This window comes from Epinephelus fuscoguttatus, linkage group LG7 (assembly GCF_011397635.1).
Source record: "Epinephelus fuscoguttatus linkage group LG7, E.fuscoguttatus.final_Chr_v1".
Lineage (NCBI taxonomy): Eukaryota > Metazoa > Chordata > Actinopteri > Perciformes > Serranidae > Epinephelus > Epinephelus fuscoguttatus.
This window is the reverse complement of record NC_064758.1, coordinates 42,138,395-42,159,891: the sequence shown is the minus strand read 5'-3', so window position 1 is coordinate 42,159,891 and position 21,497 is coordinate 42,138,395. Positions and strand designations below refer to the sequence as shown.

Genomic DNA, 21,497 nt, shown 5'->3' with positions numbered 1-21,497 from the left:
ACTTTGCTTAAATTTTGACAACATTTGGGTGGACACACAGTGACTGTAATGACTTAAAACACAGCATTTCAAGTGTTAAAACCAGTCACTGTAGCTTCACTTTCCTACATGCACTGCACTCTGCTGCGTGCAGGATCAGTAACAATAACATCAGTCTCATTAGTGCTGCTTTATCCTCTCACACGTACTAGAATTGGTACAGTGGCCCACCCAGAGTGCCACTACAGCCTTACATGGACACACACTTCAGGCTCTAAGTTTAACTGCTCGTTCGTCAACGTTCAGCCAGCCAAAACACACACAGCAACACATGCACACACACACACACACACACCGCAGCAGAGATCGAACCCATCAAACGAAACACAATGTGCCTTAGATATGGACACTGGATGTGAGAAGGAGAGTAGGAACAGAAAAAGATATGTCAACAGAGAGGGAGGTAGAGATGAGGAAAGGATGGAGGGATGAGAGAAGAAAGAGATATTAGCGCATATATAACCCGTGTGTATTGAGCCTGGCAGTAACCCCGGGGAAATTCAGCAGCACAGCAGAGTTACTTTGCTGTTTTGATTTGATGAATATTCATGATCAGGCAGAGAGAGAAAAGGAGGGGGGCTGGTTCGTGGCAGCATTTTGATGTGTTGCTGCTGCAGCTCACATGGCGGTGAGTAGCAGAGACAGAGAGTATAGAGTGTGCAGCTAAAGCCGGACATAACCTCTCTCTGTTTCAGTACATCAACCTTCACTGTTGTCCAAAAAAAACTACTCAAAACACGTTAATAATGTTAATTATGTTGAACATGGTTGGACACCGTTCTCTCAGACATCACATCCATTTCCTGACTCTTATCCAAGTCCTGGTCCCAGTGGAAACATGCTAAGAAAGGTAGCCCAGGAGTTCTTCCAGCTCTCTCTGGGGGAAGCAAAGGTGTAGCCACTAGATGGGGTTTAATCCATCCAGCATGGTTGTGCCCAGGGGTCTCCTCTCAGGTGGATGTGCGTACCTCTGCAGGAATGTATCCAAGAGGCATCTAATAATGATAATCATCCTCAGCTGGCTCCTTAACAAGCAGTAATTCCACTCTTCTCACCTTCTGAGGGTCTCACTGTGACCCTGAGGGCGACACCCCTGTAAAGGACACTCGTTTCAGCTGCTTGTGTGTGCGTGATCTTATTTAGCATTCAAAGCTCATAACCATAGACGAGGGTTGAGCTTCACCCCCATCCAGTCCAGTCCAGCATCTGTGCCTACTTGTGCACAAGATCCCACAGTGCTTACTCCTTCATGTGGGGCAAGAACTCACTACTAATAATGACTGGAATACAAAATGGATGATGATATGCCCATTAACCAGCGTTTCCTTATTCAGAAAAACAAATGGTCAAACAGAGATTGATAGGTGGTAACCTTTTAAAACCATGGAATATAGAAAGATGATAGAAAGAAATTGAATTGTAAACAACCAAAATCGGAATCTGCAGGTCAGACTTTAGAAAAAATCTGGATCGACACGTTGACTCTCTTGTCTGACCTCACTTCCTTCTTCCATCAGGTGGGTGTAAAACTCCTCCCCCTCGCTCTTGGTCAGAGATGGATTTCCCGGAGGACTTCCTGCTGGACGAGCTGGGTCACCTGCAGCTCTACAACGACTCGCTCTTCCAGAACAACTTCAGCTGCTTAGACAACGTGACCGACGCCTTACTGCCAACGGGGGTCAGGGTCACCATCGTGGTCGTCTACATGATTGTCTGCGTCATCGGCCTGGTGGGAAACTTCCTGGTCATGTACGTCATCATAAGGTAAGAGGAACAGGAACTGAACTCTTGTGCAAGTGGCTATTGGTTTTTACAGATGTTTTAGATGTTGTGAGGATTTTTCTCAAGCCACTGTGTCACTCTCTCACTCCGTGTCTGCGGCCCAACGATGCTGGTGCTGAATATTTAGTCCATAAATCAATACATTGATCGAGAGAAACTTATTCAGGATCAGTCTTGTTTGTAACTTTACTTCTTTATCAAACAAAATCGCCAATACTTGCTGCTATTACATGTACAGTTTCACTGTAAACTCAATACCTTTGGAGGATTTATCTTTGCTTTTTCTGATATCGGTGGTCAAAGGACAAAGGTCAAGGTTACTTTGACCTCACGTAATGTTTTTATCTATAACTCAAGAATTCATACGTCAAAACAAATGCCGAATAGGGAAATATAATGTAGTAATATTTTATATTACTTTTATATTATATTTTTTATATATTTATATTTATATAAAGACAAAGGTCAACTTCACTTTGACATCATATTATTCTGCATCAAACACTTTTCTGGCCATTACTCTTCATCATATCTCAGGAACAGAAGGAGAGACATTTGGTCAGATACTGAAATTGTGACACTGATCTTGGGTGTCCACCTTGAAGCTGTGCTGATTGTAAAGATCTTCTGTACTGCTGGGGGGACGATGGGTGGACATGGATGTAAACTGTAAGAGAAACTTGTGCAGAGGCAGGGCGGTAATTTTATTGAATGATTTAACCTCACCATAGTTGTATTTTCATGGAATAGTGTGTAGGATTTAGGGGGATTCACTGGCATCTAGCGGTGAGGATTGCAAATGGCAACCAGTTGAAACTTCTCCCACTTAAAATTCCTTCAGGAGATTTTTACCAGATGTGTTCTCACCTTTTTTACTGATCAAGATATCAGGAGGTTTTTTAGCGGAGGCTGAATTATCTGCAGAGGTCTTTTCCTCTCCAAAACAAACAGAACAGGTGATTTAAACATTCAATAAAGCAGTTTCTTGTTAAGGAAATGTGTGTTTTCTTCACATTTTCACATTTCACATTACTTTCACGTTTTCTTCGCTCTCATCTTCAAATAGGCTACTAACCACAGTGGCCTATGTAAAAATGTGCCCCATCTAGAGCCAGCGTTTTTTGTCCTTTCTGGGTTACTGTAGAAACATGGCGGAGCAACATGGTGATCTCCATAGACAAGGACCTGCTCTATATGTAGATATATTCAGCTCATATTAAGGTGATGAAAACACTATGATTCTTATTTTCAGGTGATTCTAGACAAAACAAAACATATTTATTATATTATATTCACCTTGTAGGGGCAGTGTATCCCCCTAAATCCCACACACTGGACTTGAAAATAATCGAAACCCCAAACCAGTGATTCATGTTAAACATTAGTCAGGTAATACCTGCAGCATGAGAGGTTATCAGAGCTCTTTCCATCATCCAACACTCAAGGTGATATTTCAAAGCACACAGCCACTGAGTCTGTGTGTGTGGGTTTGTACACATGTCCGACTGTGTAGATGTTTTTGTGGAAAAAGCTGGCAGGCAGCTGTGTGGGTCATATGTGCCACTGTCTCTTTTCTGTGAGTGTGTGTGTGTGTGTGTGTGTGTGTGTGTGTGTGTGTTTGTCCCTGTGGATTTGATTGAAACAAGCGTAGGTGAACACCTGGGTGTTGTGTGAGGTAGAGTATATGTGCAGTCATGGTTGGCCCGGTGGGCAGCTGCTGTCTGCTCATGTATATCATGTTGAAGCAGGAGACTGTGCGTGTGTGTTTCTGAGTGTGTGTGTGTGTGTGTGTGTGTGTGTGTGTGAGTGATTTTGTTGTTGTTTGGATACTTTTTCTCTACATTTAAAGCTGAACTTCAAGCAGTTTCTGGACTTTTTCTACCCACCATGGGCTCATTTTGGCTGCAACATAAAGTCCTGCACCTCTATGGAAACAGCACAATCATGGCTAGAAGTAGGAAGAGCTCAAACATATCATTTTTGCAGTATAACACAGTAATAATGCCATGAATCAGAACTTCCCACCGTGATGTCATCTATTCCAGGAGGGTGGTAAAGATTAGGGATCACCCCATATGGAGTCTAGACGCTGGTGGTGGTGGTGGTGATAAGATGAGATGGAGAGGGAGCTGAGGATCTGGATGTGATGAGGAGTGGGCTCTGGATAAGGTGACTGGAGGTGGATGGGGTTGAGGAGGGTGTGTTGATTCGGCCTAAAATGACAGCTGACAGGAGCAGAGAGGAGAACAGATTTAAAGTTTGGCAGCAGCAACATAAATGGCTGAAGGAGATTGTGGCAAAGTTTGATTGGCTAACCGGGAGAGGGAACACCCATAATCAGCTGATTGGTGGAAGTGATGGATAGTTCAGGTTCAGGGTTTCCTCACACATACAGTATATGCATTTGTAGCGGGCTGCTACTATTAAAGCATCTGCCACCACGTCCTGATTTTCTCCCTGGAGGAGTTCAGGCAGTGCATCTGGTTTTCTTCTCTCTGCCATCCAGGAGCAGAGTCTGTGTTTCACATGCTTGGCTTTGAGCAGATGTGGAAGGAGTTGGTGTTGCACGACTACGACCACTTCTGTGGCTGAGACCACATCAGGCCCTGACACTGAGACAGAATTCATCTGTGGTGAGGGGGATGGTGGTGAAGCAGAGCAGGTCTGTCCACCTGAAGTGAAAGGGTCCTGTGTTGTCACATGTAAAAGAAATAATATAACAATGCAATATTTATGATATAGAAAGAAGTCTGCTTCTTCAGGTGACGCTACTGGGGGCAGCCACAGAAACAAAATGATGATATGATAATATAAACTCACTTGTCGTTGCATGGATGTTTGTCCTCTTTAAAATCCTCCTCTGACCAGCTTGAGAAACCGTCAGGAGCTGAGTCTCTGTCGTTGTCACTACTGAATGTATCCTCCAACAAGACACTGACACCTTGCTCCAATGTATATCATTTCTGAGTCACGCTGCATTTACTTTTTTGCTCAAGTATGTTTAGTCTTTGTCCCGATTCCTTTTGTCGTCTCCTCTCGGCTCTGTGTAAACACAGCCTGGAGTTCAGTTTAATTTTTATCACATTACTGTTTGTCTCAGCTGAGTCACTCATGGCCTCCCAGATGCCCTGAGGAGTGTAGAAATTAATGATTTTTCCAGGAAGTAGTTGGTTTATTTTTAACAAAACTTTAGGTGAGACTTGTAGGGGGAAGGCATTTTCATGAATTATCAAAATTTTAATCTTAAATTTGGTTATTTTTGCCTTGACATGACTGTTTGTCACAAACAGTTTGAAAATCAGACGATATTTTTAGTTTCACAGTTTCTGGCTGTGATAAATGGTGTAATTAAAAGAAAACATGCTTTTAGAGCTGCTGGCAGGTTTTTGGCTTCAGAGGTATTTGGATAGTTTTCCATTTATTCATCCATCTGTGTTTGTGCTAGAAAAGTGCAGCAAAGGAGATAAAATGGTTCGTGCCTCCAAGTTTCTGAATTGCAAGAATAAATGACAAAAAACAGTTTTCAATCGACTAACACCAGTCAGAGAGTACAGCTGTGTTTGAAAGAAACTGGAATTTTACTTTAATGCTGCGCTTGGACCTTTAGTACAAAGAAAATGATTGTATGTTGTATGTTTTGAATGTGTGTGTGTGTGTGTGTGTGTGTGTGCGTGTGCCTGTGTGTGTATGTTAGATTGCTCTCTCCATGTTACCTCCATTGATGCAGACAATTACTGTCTTTGTGTCAGTCGACAGAACTACATATAGATGTCAGAGTGAGAACAGGTCTCACACACACACAGACACTGGAAATCATTCCATCTGTCTCCTTGCCTTTGGAATCTGCACTCACACATACTCACACACAACATGCACACACTTCTGAAAACACACGAACATACACAGTTGCTTAACGACATCAGAGCTCAGTCGGTGCCCTCAGCAAAGATGGCTGCCCTTGACAACTTGCCCTCATCGCGGGTGTCAGAAGGCAGCAGCCTCCATAATTTAACTGTCGGGTTGGATGAAAAGGTCTGACTACACAAAATGGCCGACCACAAACCTTGCCATCACCAAATGAGGCAGAGCAAAGTGCAGGTCTCTGCCCTCATTAGCCTCTGATCCCCTGCAAAGATTCAGTGGTGAATTTCTGTTATTGTGTTGGATGCTTTGACTCACACAGCTCCAGAGGGCAGCACAACGTCTGTGCATTACAGAGAGACGATACATTCTGTGACGGGTTGAGAAGGGGCTCTGAAAGGATGTTTATCCCACAATAACATTTGCAAAGAAGGAGGAAACTTCTCCATATTTACCAAGATTAATTTGTTATGATCTGGGTTATATAGAGGTGGCTGTGACTTGGGAGGTGGGTCCTTGTGCAAGACACTGAACCCTAAGTTTCTACCACTGGGCAGCTAGCACCTTGCATGGTCAGTCGCTATGGAGGAAAGTAGTAACATCTCCATCTTCACTAACGTTTTAAGGCACGTAGGTGGTTCTCATGCACTTTTCATACTTAAAACTTAAAGTAAAAAGTAAAATGAATCCACCAGAATTTGAAAATCCCACATAATCATGAGCCTGTAATTTATGTATGACCCATGTGTGTGAGAAGGCTGCAATCACATGACCAATACACTAATGTGAGTAAAGAGGGAAGTAATATAAAGACCAGAAGTCTACTTAAAGAAGCAGGTTGTGATGAGAGGAATCAAACACGGATCTCTCCCCAGGAGATCGGTTTCAACCATTTTAAACTAATGTGAACCTCGAGTTATTTAAAGTATGTCGTCACAAAGTTTCTTTTTCTAAACCTAACCAAAGTAACTTTGCGTTAAGTACGTAACTTTATGTTAAGTATTTAACGTTATTCTTGGGGTGCTAATTTGTTTAATAATATCATAGGAACTGTTGTACATGCATTTTTGTAAGACTCATACAGTCTGTTGTGTGAGGATCTGTTGAGGAATGATCTGACGAATTTACAAAATAAATTACTTGATGTTAGGGCAGAGACTGTGCATCACAGAGAGGGAATACTTTTTGTACTTGAACCCTGCTATTACTTGTGTAACTTCTCTTTACATACTAAGGCTATTAACTGTGGCCTGAAGTGTATACAATTATAAAACATTTAATAGTTGGATAAAGACTTGACATTTAACTGCCTTAGCACGAAACCTGTTTGTTTTTGTAAACATCACATGCACTAGCGCGAATACAACACATTTCCCATCCCATATTGCTGCTTTGTCAGTGGCCTTTCACACCTACATATTACGCACTAGGTGTCCTCCTGTTTCTGCTGTTGACATTCCGACATGTCGCTACCAACGCAGGGATGTCTCATTTATTTCATTTAATTTATTGTTTATTTGGAGAGGACAGTGCATATTAATGAACAATCGGTACAAATACATGGCGTCATGTAAATATACCGGATTTAGCTAGAAGCTAATTTCCATCCGTAGTCCTCAAAGTAGTTTGTCAAGAAAAGCACACAGTTAGGTTTTCAGCAAGAGAAGGTTTAGAAAAAAAAATCATGGTTTGGATCTATATATATACACGAAGCAAACAGCAGGTTCCCAGGTGAAAGTCCAGGGTTTGTTGGACCCTTCCACTACCCCTTCATCCTTTGCAGACTTTCTTGCTCCTTATATTAGGTCATTACCAGCTGCGTTTCAACCTGACGTTGTCCAGTGGCGTATCATACCACTGATGCTACTCATCCTCGCATCATACTGCTGTGACAGGTGCCGTCCAGCTGACTGACGGCATACCATAACACTGACAGATGTTTGGTCTGGTTGCATACCAAAAGGACCCTGCCCGGCGGTGGATCATACTGCCACTAAAGGTGGCTTTGGGCGCCAGTGTCAGATGCCGACATTACTGGTGGTAAGCGGTGGTATTCGACGACTCCAGAATGAGAGCAGGCTAGAAGACAGTATGCAGTAATCAGTAGCCGGATTGCAAGTATTCATCATGTGTACGGGGATGTGAATAAGCAGGTTTCTTTGTATTCCATGTAAACATCATACCCTGAATATGATCAAAACTAGGATGATTCTCACAGCCGGGATACTCATTTACATACAAACACACTCACTGTGACTCTGCCAGACTCGGTGTAAAGGTGATGGATTGTGGGTAATTGGGATGGGATGGACTCTATCCAGGAGAGATGCACCAAGTTCAGGAGCTCCAGTCTCATAACAATGGGCCGCCCGACCAACTCACGTATTCATGTAGACTGCACAGAGAGGAGGAAAATGAGAAAAATGTAAATGAAGTCTGTTTTCTCTGTGCACCAGATGTGACATTTGGATGTAGTTTTTTCGAAATAATCACAGCTAAGAAATGTCTGAGTCATTCTTTGGAAGCAGATGGGAAGAGATGACATTTAACCTACACAAAACACAAGCCCACACACGGACACACTCACGTTTTACTACTACTGTGTTCACGGGACGAGCCAACATTCTAAAACTTCTAAAAAGTTACTGTCTTCTGTTCAGAAACCATTTACAAAATAGCTGTAGCATCTTATTAGTGTTCATTGTCACTGTTTTTGTCAGATATTAAAGCTGTAAAATCATTTGGCCGGCAGGGTAAAGCTAATGTGCCACCAAGTCTCTTCCCTCTTAAGCATGAATTTCTTCTCAAAGAAACAACAATAACCTAATCATACACTTTATTGGGGTAGTTTACCTAGATGTGCCCAGATACATCAACTCAGGTTATATCTGTGAAAAGGAAACTGTTTTGTTTTCACACATCAAAGCCTGTTTACAGGCGTTGTTTGGTTTTGCTCATAGCTGACTGCCGTGGCCGCAAGCGTTCTTTAGTTTAATGCGACGTGTGATTGGCCCTCTATTGCATCAGCTACAACCTGTCTGTCTGTGTTGTGATGAAGTCGAGCGTGGTGTATTGTGACACTACAGTAAATTGCCACCAGACGCTGCACACCAGTGATGTTTGGGGTCATTTTAGGGAACTGAATCCATTCACATTTTAGGTATTGGATGAAGTGGAAAAAGGAAGGTATCAAATGCAGCACTCTGCTGGTATTGGTATCACTTTGGGGGTACTGGTGTTGATTATGGTATCATCATTTTTCTTTATTGTGGGTTCACTAGCAAGGACCACCACAACAATATGTCGTTTAAATGTTTAATTGTAATTCAAGAGGTGTTAGTTGTTGAGGACTGGTGAATGGATGTAAGTAGGGGCGAAGGTGGAAGAGGGAAGTCTTCTGATCGTTGATCTTGGAGGATGTACTGGAGATTGGGCGGAGTAAAGCCTGATTTATGGTCCTGCGTTAAATCAATGACGTCGCTACATCGTAGGGTACGTGACTATGCAGAAGGCTCGCCGTAGCCCCCGGTGTAGCCTGACGTGCACCTCCTCAAAAATGTAACTACACGTCGAGGTGACGCAGACCCAGCGCAGACCGAGAGGGCTGTGATTGGTTTGCTTGGTAGCAACGCATTTCCGGTTCCGTATTACCAGATTGTGCCATCCCCACCATCTTTAAACATCTTCTGTTGCGATGTAGATGTTGCAGTATCAAGGCCCATATATGCTCAATGTTCGATACGGATATGGATGGAGCCGTCTGTCCGTGCTCTGCGTTCATTTCTCTGTGACCGGAAAAGCCTTAAGCTAAACAAAGAATCAACTAGAGACGACGATAACCATTCAGGAAAGGAACGCAGCCTCGTACTGCTCCGGCGGTGAATTGCACTGCGACGAAATGGAGTGACGGAGAAGTTCGAAGGGTTCACGACGGCGTCATGGCAACGACATAGGTACGTCATAGGTACGCCACAGGACCATAAATCAGGCATAAGAGTCAGTGTGGGGGTTCTGTCTCAAGCGTTTTTCACCCGAGCTGATTGCAGGACCCCCAGACGGTACCTAGAAAGAGACATGGGAGAGGTATGCACCAGATTGAATAAGAAAAGATGAGCGGAGAAGGAAAGAGAGGGTGAAGGAATGGTGGTAGGTAAAAGGGAGGGATGATGAAGGTTGAGTTTGAGGCACGGCACTGCTCCCGAAGTTAACAAATTAACTTCATTTGTAGACAAGTAACAGGAATGAGGCTGTGGCCCAGAGGTAATGCCGGTTGTCCACCAATCGGAAGATCGGCGGTTCGATCCGTGGCTCCTCCAGTCCGCATGTCGAAGTATCCTTGGGCAAGATACTGAACCCCAAATTGCTCTGGGTAACTGTTTTATTGGTGTGTGAGTGTGTGTGAATGGTTACTGAGTAGCAGGTGGCACCATCTATGGTAGCTTCGGCCACTACTGTGTGACATGTAGTGCAAAAAGCGCTTTGAGTGGTAAGAAGACTAGACAGGCGCTATACAAGTACAGTCCATGGCCCATTTAAAAAGGTGATATCTCTGCTGCAGCGATTTTTAAACTGTGAGAGCTGATATAGCTCAGAAATCTCTGTTAGCTCAGTAAGAGACAGATTTGTGTATCTGGCAGATGTAATACCACATGCTTTTCTACTCTTTCTGAGTGAGTACTGGAAAGTTTCATTCCTAGTTTTTATCTCCCAAACTTTGCTTTGTCCTTTACACTGTGCTGCCTCTGCAGTTCTTCCCAGTCACTGCGAAGACAATTTAGTCATTCTCTTAGCCAGATGGAAAGATGTGACATTCAACCCACAAAAAACAGACTCACACTGTAATTATTAATTACTGTAAAGTGCCTCCCTTGTGGTATGGCTATATTAGATTGAGGAGAGAACAAAAGAGAAATGTGGGCTCGTGCTGTTCACGTGCCAGGTGTGTTGGAAGGAGGCAGGCATCGTGGGAGCACGACAGAAAGAGACAAAGAAAGATTGACAAAGAGACAGAGGAACTCTGGAGGATATTTCCAGTGGGTGGTTCACTCAAATACTTGGTTCCAAAGAGAGACTGAGATGCCCACATGGATTATATCAACTGGACTCCTCCCTGTTACAGAGAAAAATCAAAAATGCAAAGGGGAAATCAGAGCAACAACAAAGATAGATAAATACAACATATACAAGGTAGTGGTGGCAGCAGATACAGACAGAACAGTGCGTTTAGTCTGTGAGCTGACTTTGTCATCAGGACATGGAAGAGAGGTGGATGGCGTGTCACCTAGGTGAGACGCCTGCCAAACTGCAGACCATTGCAGACTAGGCATGTGCCGGTATGAGATTTTGACGGTAACCGGTATTACCGCGGTAATAATAATAATAATAATGATAATAATCATATTAAAAAAAGGCGTCGTCCTATTTTCGCGCTCTACACTTACGGTAGGCTAATATTCGTTTGACCGTTCATGAGCGACAGCACGTACCAGGCATCTCCTGTCAGTGCAATGCATCATCACACCAGTTGTTTAAATGTGTAGGCTAATATAGACCCGTTAAAAGTTTAATAGAGCTGTTTCTTAACTTCACGATGGTGACTCCGCCCAGCAGCTTGTTGAGCTCCTTGTCGTTGCGGACAGCCAGCTGCCGGTGACGGGGGATGATACAGGTCTTCTTGTTGTCGCTGGCAGCATTTCCAGCCAACTCCAGGATCTCACCGGTCAGATACTCCAGCACAGCCGCCAGGTAGACAAGGGCACCGGCACTGACACACTTCCTTTGTGCAGCAGCCTGTGAACACAGCCGACTGGTAACTGGAGCCCAGCACGGGAGGAGAGGGTCTGGGGGTTCTTCTGATAGCCTAAATGCTCCCACACCACCGACTTTGTCCTTTTCGCCGTGGGAAAAGTTCAGCTTTGCTTCCTCCAGCCATGTTGCAGTTTGCACGTGAGTGGATTTACACTGATTACTGACGTACTGATCTGACTGACTGAGGCCGCCCCCCACCCCCCAATTATTGTGCTGACTGCACCGGCTGCACGTGCATGTTTTCAGAGTGTGTACCAGTTAAAATGTACGACTGGCACAGAGTTATTTCTGAGTTTTGAGTTCCTGAAGTTCCCATTTATGAAAAACGTAGCGTAGATTACACCGGGCGGTTAGTGACACTGTGACATTCTTTTACCGTGGTAAACCGTGACGCCAGTAACAGGCACGTGCCTACTGCAGACTACTGTTTAAGACCAACAATCAACAAAAACGGTCGTGATTTAGCGAGTCATTGCTGTGTTTCCATCAACTTTTTAGGCACCAAACGGGGGTGTCTTGTAGTGAGTTGTCACTGTTTTGCCAGTAGCGATAGTGCCCCGAAAAGCAGGTGTTTCTTACCGAAACATTGCTGTATTTCCTGCCAGGATAGTGGCATGAAAGGCAGTTGTTCTTTACAGAGACATTGCTGCCTGTTCAGCGGGCATTGTGCCCCCAAAACTCTGTATTTTAAGCCAAAAGTTGATCTCTTCTTTACCATAACCAATTGGTTGTAAACTTTCTGACATGTTAATCACAGCGTTGTCGGAACATAAAGTTCCCAGCTGAACTTTTGAATGCGTTCTGTGGATTTTCTCCCTCATCTCTTTCACTGCAGCTGTGTGAAGGAAGGACTTCAGGGCTCGTATGGACTGGAGGAATGATAGCAGCACCATAACTCTTTAGGCACATCTATCTCGTGGGTATTGTGTTATGACAGACTTGAAAAAATTTGAACCTATCCATTAAACATTAATAGCTGTTTTGTCAGGGGATTCCAGCTTATCTACGCAGCATCGTCAGCAGCTAGTTTGCATTTTCTCTCCATTTTTCTCTTCACTCTCTAACAGTGTAAATGATACAAGTACTTTGAGCTGCCTTCCCTCAACATCAGAGGATCCTGTTTACTGTAAAATGAGCTGAATGTCATTCTCTTGCAGCAGCAGTTTTTTTATGCTTGGTATCAGAATCTGCACATGAAACAGGTCCTTTATCAAAAAAAACAAACAAAAACAAATTAAAGCATTTTTGCAACAAAAATAATAAAGGTAAACAGTTATATGGTTTCAATTAATATGACAAGTTTTCATATGCTTACATTAAAGCTTTCCCATTTTAAATACAATACAATGAATGAACACAAACATACAACTGATATGCAGATATAGTGAACATCATTCGGGCTGTTCTCATGCACTGTTTGTTCATATATCTACAAAAAGTAATGCACCAGAATTCGTACATAACCCACATAATTATTTGCCAGTGATTCTTATTATGATTAAAATAATCGGGAAGGCCGTAATCACGTCACCAATATGGTAAAGGGAGTAAGTAAGGATGTAAAAAGGGTGAAAGTCTGCATAAAGGGGTTGGTTGGGGTGGTGGATGGGTCAAACAAACACAGAACTTTCCCCCAGGAGACCAGTGTTCGTGTAAAACCAAGTAAACTGAGTTAATTTAAAGTATGTTGTCACCATTTTCTTATCCTAAAACTAACCTATGTAAGCTAACATTAAGTATATAACTTAATTTTAATTACATAATTTGAAGACACCCAACCAGGTTTGTTTTCCTACACCCAACCTATGTAACTTTACGTTCCTAAACCTAACGAATGTAACTGTACGCAAAATATGTAACAGGACAATGCCCAACAATGTTTTTTTTGTTCAGACATAACCTATGTATCTTTACTAGCTTAAACCTAACTTACATACCTTTACAAAGCTAATCCTACCCGGGGCGTGGATAGCGTAGTGGATAGTGCTGATTTCCCATGTATAGAGGTGATGCCTCGCTGCAGCGGTCGCGAGTTTGACTCCGGCTTGCAACCCTGTGCTGCATTCCCCCCCCCCGCCCATTAAAGGCAAAAAAGCCCTGAAAAATAATCTTAAAAAAAAAAAACAAAGCTAATCCTACCCCATGGAATTTCACTTTCCCAAACCTAATGTACACAAGCTTACTTTCCTAAACTTAACCTACGTAACTTTATGTTTATTACAACGCCCAACAATGTTTCTGTTCCTACACGTAACTTGAATAACTTTCATTTCCCAAACTTAACCTACGTAACTTTACTTGCGTAAACCTAACCTATGTAAGTGTACGTCAAGCATAAAATAGGATGATGCCCAACTATGTTTCTTTTCCTAAACCTAACCTACGTAACTTTATTTTCATAAACCTACCCTGCAGAACTTTACTGGGTTAAACCTAACCTAGATGACTTTACATTAAGTACATAACTTTACTTTACGTGTGTAATGTGGCAATGCCATTCATGGGGTGCCAATTCTTAACTGCATCTTTGTAAGATATACGAACAGTTGTATGAGGAAACATTTCACCGTTACACCCAGATACTATGTATGCACCAAGTTTTTCTCCAACACAGAACTCTTTAAAGTTAAGTTGACATTTTGAGGGAAGGAGAAAAAAGAAAAAGTACAATTTTGTTCTCAATGGAGCAGCCAGAAATCAATGTTTAAATGGCAGAGTTAACGACAGAAAGTAAAAGCAGCAGACAGCAGCTGTCCAATACACCTCTTACTTGTAAACAAAAGCAAGTGATAAGAGCCACGAAGGGAAAGCCATCAAGCAGCATTAATTGAGGTTGTGTGTCTGCTGGGAAACTACTCTCTCAGCATCTTTTTGTTTTCCCAGACATGCTTTTAACACTTTTCCTGACAGCGCTGCAAGCTTAGCGTGTTTTCGGCTCTCGGTGCTGTCAGAGAACAGTAGAGAAGAAGAGTTTTAACTTTCGGCAGCAGAGCACCGCTGTGCAGACATGTTTTTGGCTCATAGCAACAACAAGAGCCAAGAGCAGGGATTTCAACGAGCATCTTTTTAGTGCTACAGGCCCCCAGAAAAGAGAGAAGGTGGACCACAGGGAGAAAAAAACATCATGCTGAATTCAGCACACAACAGCCAGGAGACGGTGAGAAAAGAGGATGGCAGGCTGAAGCTGTGTTCACACGGAGCAGAGCGGTTTTTTTTTTTTTTTGTGAGGGAAAAAGTGCTGCCTGGAGGGATTTTTGTCAGGGAAAAAGGGTTCTGTTTCCATAACAACAGACCGATCCACGCTGTACATTTTAGGAGATCATGACGCCTTTGCATCAGAACTGAGATCTCAGAATGCCATCATTTATTCAAGCAAGAAACATCAGGCAAAGAAAAAAAAAAAAGAAAAATACACACAATGTGAAATCTAAGGTGTCGTACAACTGTACCGACAGGACTCAACAAACAGGCTCAGGTGAATCTCTTTCTGCACAGACAATGTTAAGAGAATGACACGATTGGATGAAGGTGAAAAGGCTGTTCTTAGGCACTGTTCATACATATACGTTCAAAAAGTAATGCACCAGAACAAACAAGGAAGCAGTATGAAGGGCAAAAGTCTGCTTAAAGATGCAGGTTGGGATGGTAGAACAGGACTTTGCCCCAGGAGACTGGTGTTTGTGTCCCACGTCAAACCATGTGAATTTTGAGTTATTGTAAAGTACATCTTCACCATCTTTCCTTACGTAACTCCACGTTAAGTACGTAACTTTACTTTAATTACATGATGTGACGATGCCATTTGAGGGCGCTAATTCGTTAGATATCATACAAACCTTTGAGTGTGGATTCTGGAAAGATATTCAAACCATTATATAAGGATACATTGAGATGAATCACGTCCTGTTGAATCATCAGTACAAACCATGAGCAACTGTATTAGCAAATATATCAACGGTTCTTTGATAAAAAGAGTAAGTCTGTGCAGACAAAACCTTAAGTAACATAATGAAAATCATTTGACGATTTCACACCCAATGATCTTAGTCCTGTGGCAGGATCAGTGGTGATGCAGGAGGTAGTGGAATTATTTCACTTTCCATCTGTGTTCTGGTAAAAGCAGAATCATCAAATATCAGCATTCAGGGTTGCTCTCTGTTGAGGATTATTGAGGATAACTTTCATAGAAACCTTGGGAAGTTAGCACGCAATAAAGTAATAGTTTGCAAAAACTGAATGATGCCTGAAAATGTTATAAAAGATTATCTTAACCTGATCAAAAATGCAATGAAACCCATTTATTCATTCATTCATTTTTCATAACCGCTTATCCTGGTACAAGGTTATGGTGATGCTGGAGCCTATCCCAGATGTCTTTGGGCAATAGGCAGGGTACACCCTGGACAGGTTGCCAGACTATCACAGAGCTGACATATAGACAGACAACCATTCACACTCACATCCACACCTACAGGCAATTTAGAGTCACCAATTAACCCAACGTGCATGTCTTTGGATTTTGGGAGGAAGCTGGAGTACCTGGAAAAAACCCTTGCTGACAAGGAGAGAACATGCAAACTCCATACAGAAGGGCCGGTGGAAGAAAACCCGGAACACTCTAGCTGTGAGGCAACAGTGCTAACCAGTGCACCACCGTGCAACAAAACCCAACAAAGTATTTTGAGAAAACTATTTTTCATGATGGATCCTCCATCACAATCCATGAGGGTGCAGCTGTCGATTCAGTCCAAAGTCCAAACGTTTTTACTCTTAAATGTACTTTGGTATTAAGGTCATGGCAGTAATGCTCCTAATACCTTAGTTGGCAGCCACCCATAAAACCCAAGGAGAAGAAAAAGAAGGTATTCAGGTCAACTTCTTTCTTAATTGTAAACTTGATTTGCAGTCCTTAGTGAGTGCATACATTTCAGTCGATCAGATGAGGCAATGCAGACACACTTCATTCAATAAGAATCACTGTTGACTCAGATGAAAAAGACCATTTCATGGAGACTGAATCGACTGTTTCGCCTCCATTGCTCGCTTGTGTAATGTTAGTTGGGTAGGTTAGGTGTAGGAAATGAAACCTGGTTGAGTGTCTTCCCATTATATAATTAAAGTTAAGTTATGTAGCAGTTGATGTCATCTTCTGATGGTGTCTAATCTAAGAACCAAACTGGTCTAATGGACGATCCACACATGGACCTATCAGCGTGGGCATGGGTGGGTTTATTCACCATTAATACAGATTTTAGTTTAATTCATCTTCGTCTGATAACAACATACAGCTGATCATCCATTATGAATTTCAGATTTTACACAGAGCCCAGAGTTGACATTTCCAAACATGAAATCAGTGTCAAATGTCAGTCCTTTCACTGGGCTGACATGATATGAACAGTATTATAAGTTTTGTATACTTGCACACTTTACATCTCTGACAAAAGATCTTGTTTATACATTTTTACATTATCTGTCAAGTTATAACATCATCTGTCTTGAAGAAAAAATGACCTACCTGATGGTATACCATTATCGGCCGAAAAGTTATAGAGTATCAGTCAGGATTAATGGTCACATTATTAAATAATCGGGAGTTTATATTACATTTTGTATATACCTATCATGGACATAACATTGTTAAAAACTTGTGGTGTCTGTGATGATCAACTTTTTGAGGATGTCCGTATTGATTTTTTTAGTGTTTGAATATAATTATTTAAATATTACTTGCCCATAACGCTCTGGAGGAGTGTTTTGACACACATCTTGTGCTTTTACAATTAAAAAGTGACATGTAAAGTGTCTAACTATGACAGCTCTCTGAATGGCTGAGTTGTGTGAGCAGCACAGCTTTAGTTTAGTGGGCGTTGTGATGGAAATTTTGAGAGCTGGTTAACTCGTTATAACTGAACGACTTACAGAAGTCCTGGATGTCTTATGCAGAAGCTGTTAATGAGGTTTGATCGAGGAGGATAGAGATAAAAATGTAATCATTGCGTATGGAATTCCATTTTCTGAAGGTTCTTTCTGGCTCTTTAACTCTTTGCTTGACATGAGGTTCACTTCATGTCAAAATAAGGTCATTCTTCATGCAGCTCAAAATGTGAAGTTTCTGTGGTGTGTTGGATCTTAAACAAGAAACTATGCTTACCTACGTTAGCCTCTGTCATATTGTGTGTCACTTAGGTCCCATGCAGTGCACTCAAAAGGAGCCAGTCTGTTGAAACTAAAGCAGCGTTTAGCAAATCTCCTGCAGCCTTGGTCTCCTTGGAGATGAAACCAGCCGGCCTCTCTTATCAGGAAAGCTGCCCAGACCAGTAATCCCTCGGAGACAGAGAACTGAAGTGTTGCTCAGAGAGGGACAGGCCTTGAGCTCCTGCTTCAAGGTTTGTAAATGACCCAAATGTGATCACTAGGGTTGCAGTGGTATACGGGTTTCAGGGTATACTGTGATAATAACAATGATGGTTATTGTACCATGCACATTTGCTTATCCTCAGATTCAGATTCAGATTCAGAATACTTTATTAATCCCTGGGGGGAAATTGTTTTTGTTCCAATGCTCCGTGCAAAGTAGAAATAGAAATACAGCATGAATTGAAACAAGAGATAAAGATGAAGATATAAATAAAATACTAAAATAGACAATGAAATAAATAAAATAAAATATTAAAGTAGACAATAAAATAAAATAAATAATAAAATAGTAAAGTAGACAATCTGAAGTATATACAATATATCGATGTTACTGAAAAAAATATATATATATCTGGACAGAAAATCTCAAATTTTTTTAAAATTATTTTGTACGGCAAAATTTTATCAATACTCGGACACCAAGTATTGATTTTTTTTATTATAGAACATATTAAAATTGGAAAAAAAGAGACTTTATGTTTGAAACTTTATCTCACTAAGATTTTCCCTTTGGGGACAAAATTTACAGTTGAAAAAGGTAATATATTGCAAAATATGTTACGTATTACATGGCAAATTGCAAAACGTTTAATATATTTCACAGCTTTTTAAAGTCTGTCATTATTGTTTCATGTAAATTAAGACAAAATACATTAAGTGTAAAGAAAGACAGTTACGTCAACAGCATGTGACACAGCTCAGCTGTGCAACACAGCATAAAAATTTCATGTTACTTCTTGACTGATCCGACATTGGGTTATGAGTGTGTTGAAGGAAAAGCTGAGTGGAGGAGGAGGAGGGGGAGGAGGAGGAGGAGGAAGAATGGAGCTGGCAGTGGAAAGAATCCACAAGGAGAGAAGGGCAACAGAAACAAAAGAGGGATGTTAAGTAAACCCCTTACTGTCCCTGGAGAGTGGTGTAGAGCACACCTCAGCAATTAAGGGCTGTTTGCTGATTGGCTAAGTTGTCAAAACAAATCTAAGTGTTGCTGTTGTTTTTTTTTTTCATTGAGTTGCCTAATAGGAAAAAAATGTGCAACAAAGTGAAATTTGCTACAAAGGAAGTAGACATACTGCAGACTGCATTCATGGCCTGTCTACATGTATACAAGTGTATTTGAAAACTTAGCTGTTTGTGTTGTAGTCTTTTGTCCTCATGCAAACTGTGTTTTAGGTCACTGAAAACAAACCTTTTGTCAATCTCTGTCCAGGGTGAAGAATCCTTGTTTTCAGTGTTGATGTGTAGACGGGGAAGTTGAATGTTTGGGTTAAGACGTCAGAGTGTGCGCCAGTCATGTCTGCGGCGTCACAAATGAGGCGACATTTCTTGCAGTGGCGGATGTGATCAAAACAGTGCTGGCTCTAACATTGCTAACAGGACTTTTTACATGTTGACATGTTAATGAAGGGTCACTCTTTTATAGGGATGCACGATAATACTGGCACGTCATCGGTATCAGCCAATATTGGCTTTAAAATGAACTCTTAGAGTCAGCCAACATGCTTTTTCTTCCGCACAGTGAATTAATATTAAAACTGTTGGTGGGCCGTTGGGATAAGAGTATACATGTATATGATGTTGTCCACTACAGAAGAGATCTGATGATCACTAAAATTTGGTTGGGGAAAAAGTGGATGTATTATTATCGGTATCAGCTATATATCAGCTAATCGGATATCGCCAAAAAATCCAATATCGTGCACCCCAACTCTTTTACTGTTTTGAGGAGCAGAGGCGTGTGAATTCGCCATGGAGGTCTCTGCTCCAGGTAGACGTCCTCGAATCGCTTTTTTCCAGGTCTCTGACTGACCGTTGTCTTCTTGTTTTTTACATAGCTTTAGGATTATGGTTACTTCACATACTTTAAGTTCTAAAACCAGCTGCCGGAGATTTGACCAGCTGAGTTGCAGGTGACGCCATCAGCTGGCAACTTTGCTCTGCAACGTTCTAAAACGGCTTCATCTCTTAACTTGATGACACATCCATCTTCTTTTGGCCTCCACCTGCTGTTTCCTCTTTTCTTCATACAACTTCAGCTTTTCTCATTTTCTCCCTTGTTTGCTCATTATCAGAAAATGTTCCCATAGATATTCATTTATGTTGATACATTCATTATGTGTGTGTGAGTAAGGCGTCTGGTGTGTGTGTTCTTGTCTATGTATTTGCTGTTCTATGGTGTGAAAAGGAAGATGAGAAGCATTTCTGAACTCGGCCATTAAACATTTTATCTCATTCTGAGATCTCACACACATGACCAGACTTTCAATTACAAAGCAGCAGGTCAGTTTGTGGCAGTTTTGACCATCTGCTTTGGAGCAAATATGGCAATTGAAGTGAGTTTTTGGTACCAGAGAGTCTAATTAGTGTGTGTGTGTGTGTGTGTGTGTGTGTGTGTATGCATTTGCTCTGAGCAGCCCAGTTATCTGAATCCCTGATGGCAAACAGGCTGCTGGTCTGAGGCCTGATGGACACTTCGTCTGGTTTGGGAAGAAGGCAGAGTAGCCGTCATGAGCTGCTGCTCGCTGAACAATGAATGGTTCAGTCAGACAGTTTAAACAGTATTTTGAATTTTACAACTCTGTTTTCATTCATATTTTTGTGTTGATTGATTTTGAATTAAGAGCGTGACCATTTTTTACACTTTTTATTTATTACTGCCGTTTTGAAGCCTGAAGTTTGGCATTTCAGACGTGTCCATCTGTTGTTGTTTTTTTTTCGGAGCCAGAAGTGACCACATTTGGGGGAGAGGCTGGCGTTGTGGATGAGGGGTGGATCTGGCTTAGAAGCCGAGGACACTATCAGCAGACGGCCCATCACTCAATCTGCCCCACCCATCAGGCCCACATCAGTAATGTTACTTGATCTGCATACTTTCATCTGTGCAATATTATTAATCATCTTCGCCCGTCACTCACACCTCAGAGCGCTGCTATCCTCAATCATTCTTTGGTTACAACCCATACTGATTATCGCAGTTCTGTCCTCTTTGGTCTCCCTCTCAGGTGTCTTCATAAACTCCAGTTTGTCCAGAATTCAGCCGTCCATCTCATCACTGGAGCCCCCTCCATAGATCATATCACTCCTGCTCTCCAGCAGCTTCACTGGCTTCCTGTTAAATATTAAGATTCTGCTTCTCACCCTTAAAGGGACAGTGCACCCAAAAATAAAAATTCAGCCATTATCTACTCACCCATATGCCGAGGGAGGCTCAGGTGAAGTTTTAGAGTCCTCACATCACTTGCGGAGATCCAAGGGGAGAGGAGGTAGCAACACAACTCCACCTAATGGAGGCTGACGGCGCCCCAGATTCAAACATCCAAGAACACATAATTGAAAGCACAAAATATCTCCATACTGCTCGTCCGTAGTGATCCAAGTGTCCTGAAGCCCCGACAAAAAAAGTTGTTTGGAAAAACGTCATTTGAACTCTGTTTTTAGCCTCATTGTAGCCTGCAGCTTTAATTGCTTCTCTATGCACTGGGCTCACGTGTGCACGCTTGCGTGAGACGGTGAGACATGGGCATGGCGTGAACGCGGACGTTTGAATCTGTAGGTGGAGTTGTGTTGCTACCTCCTCTTCCCTTGGA

The 21,497-nt window shown here is 42.0% G+C and overlaps 1 protein-coding gene across 1 annotated transcript in view; it reads left to right on the top strand.

Moving 5' to 3' along the window:
- oprl1 (opiate receptor-like 1) overlaps positions 1–21,497 on the top strand; it is a 156,723-nt gene that overhangs the window by 6,621 nt on the left and 128,605 nt on the right. The window contains exon 2 of the mRNA XM_049580418.1: positions 1,557–1,803. Coding sequence (XP_049436375.1) covers positions 1,595–1,803 — 209 coding nt within the window. The 5' untranslated portion in view covers positions 1,557–1,594. The remainder of the gene's footprint in view (positions 1–1,556; positions 1,804–21,497) is intronic.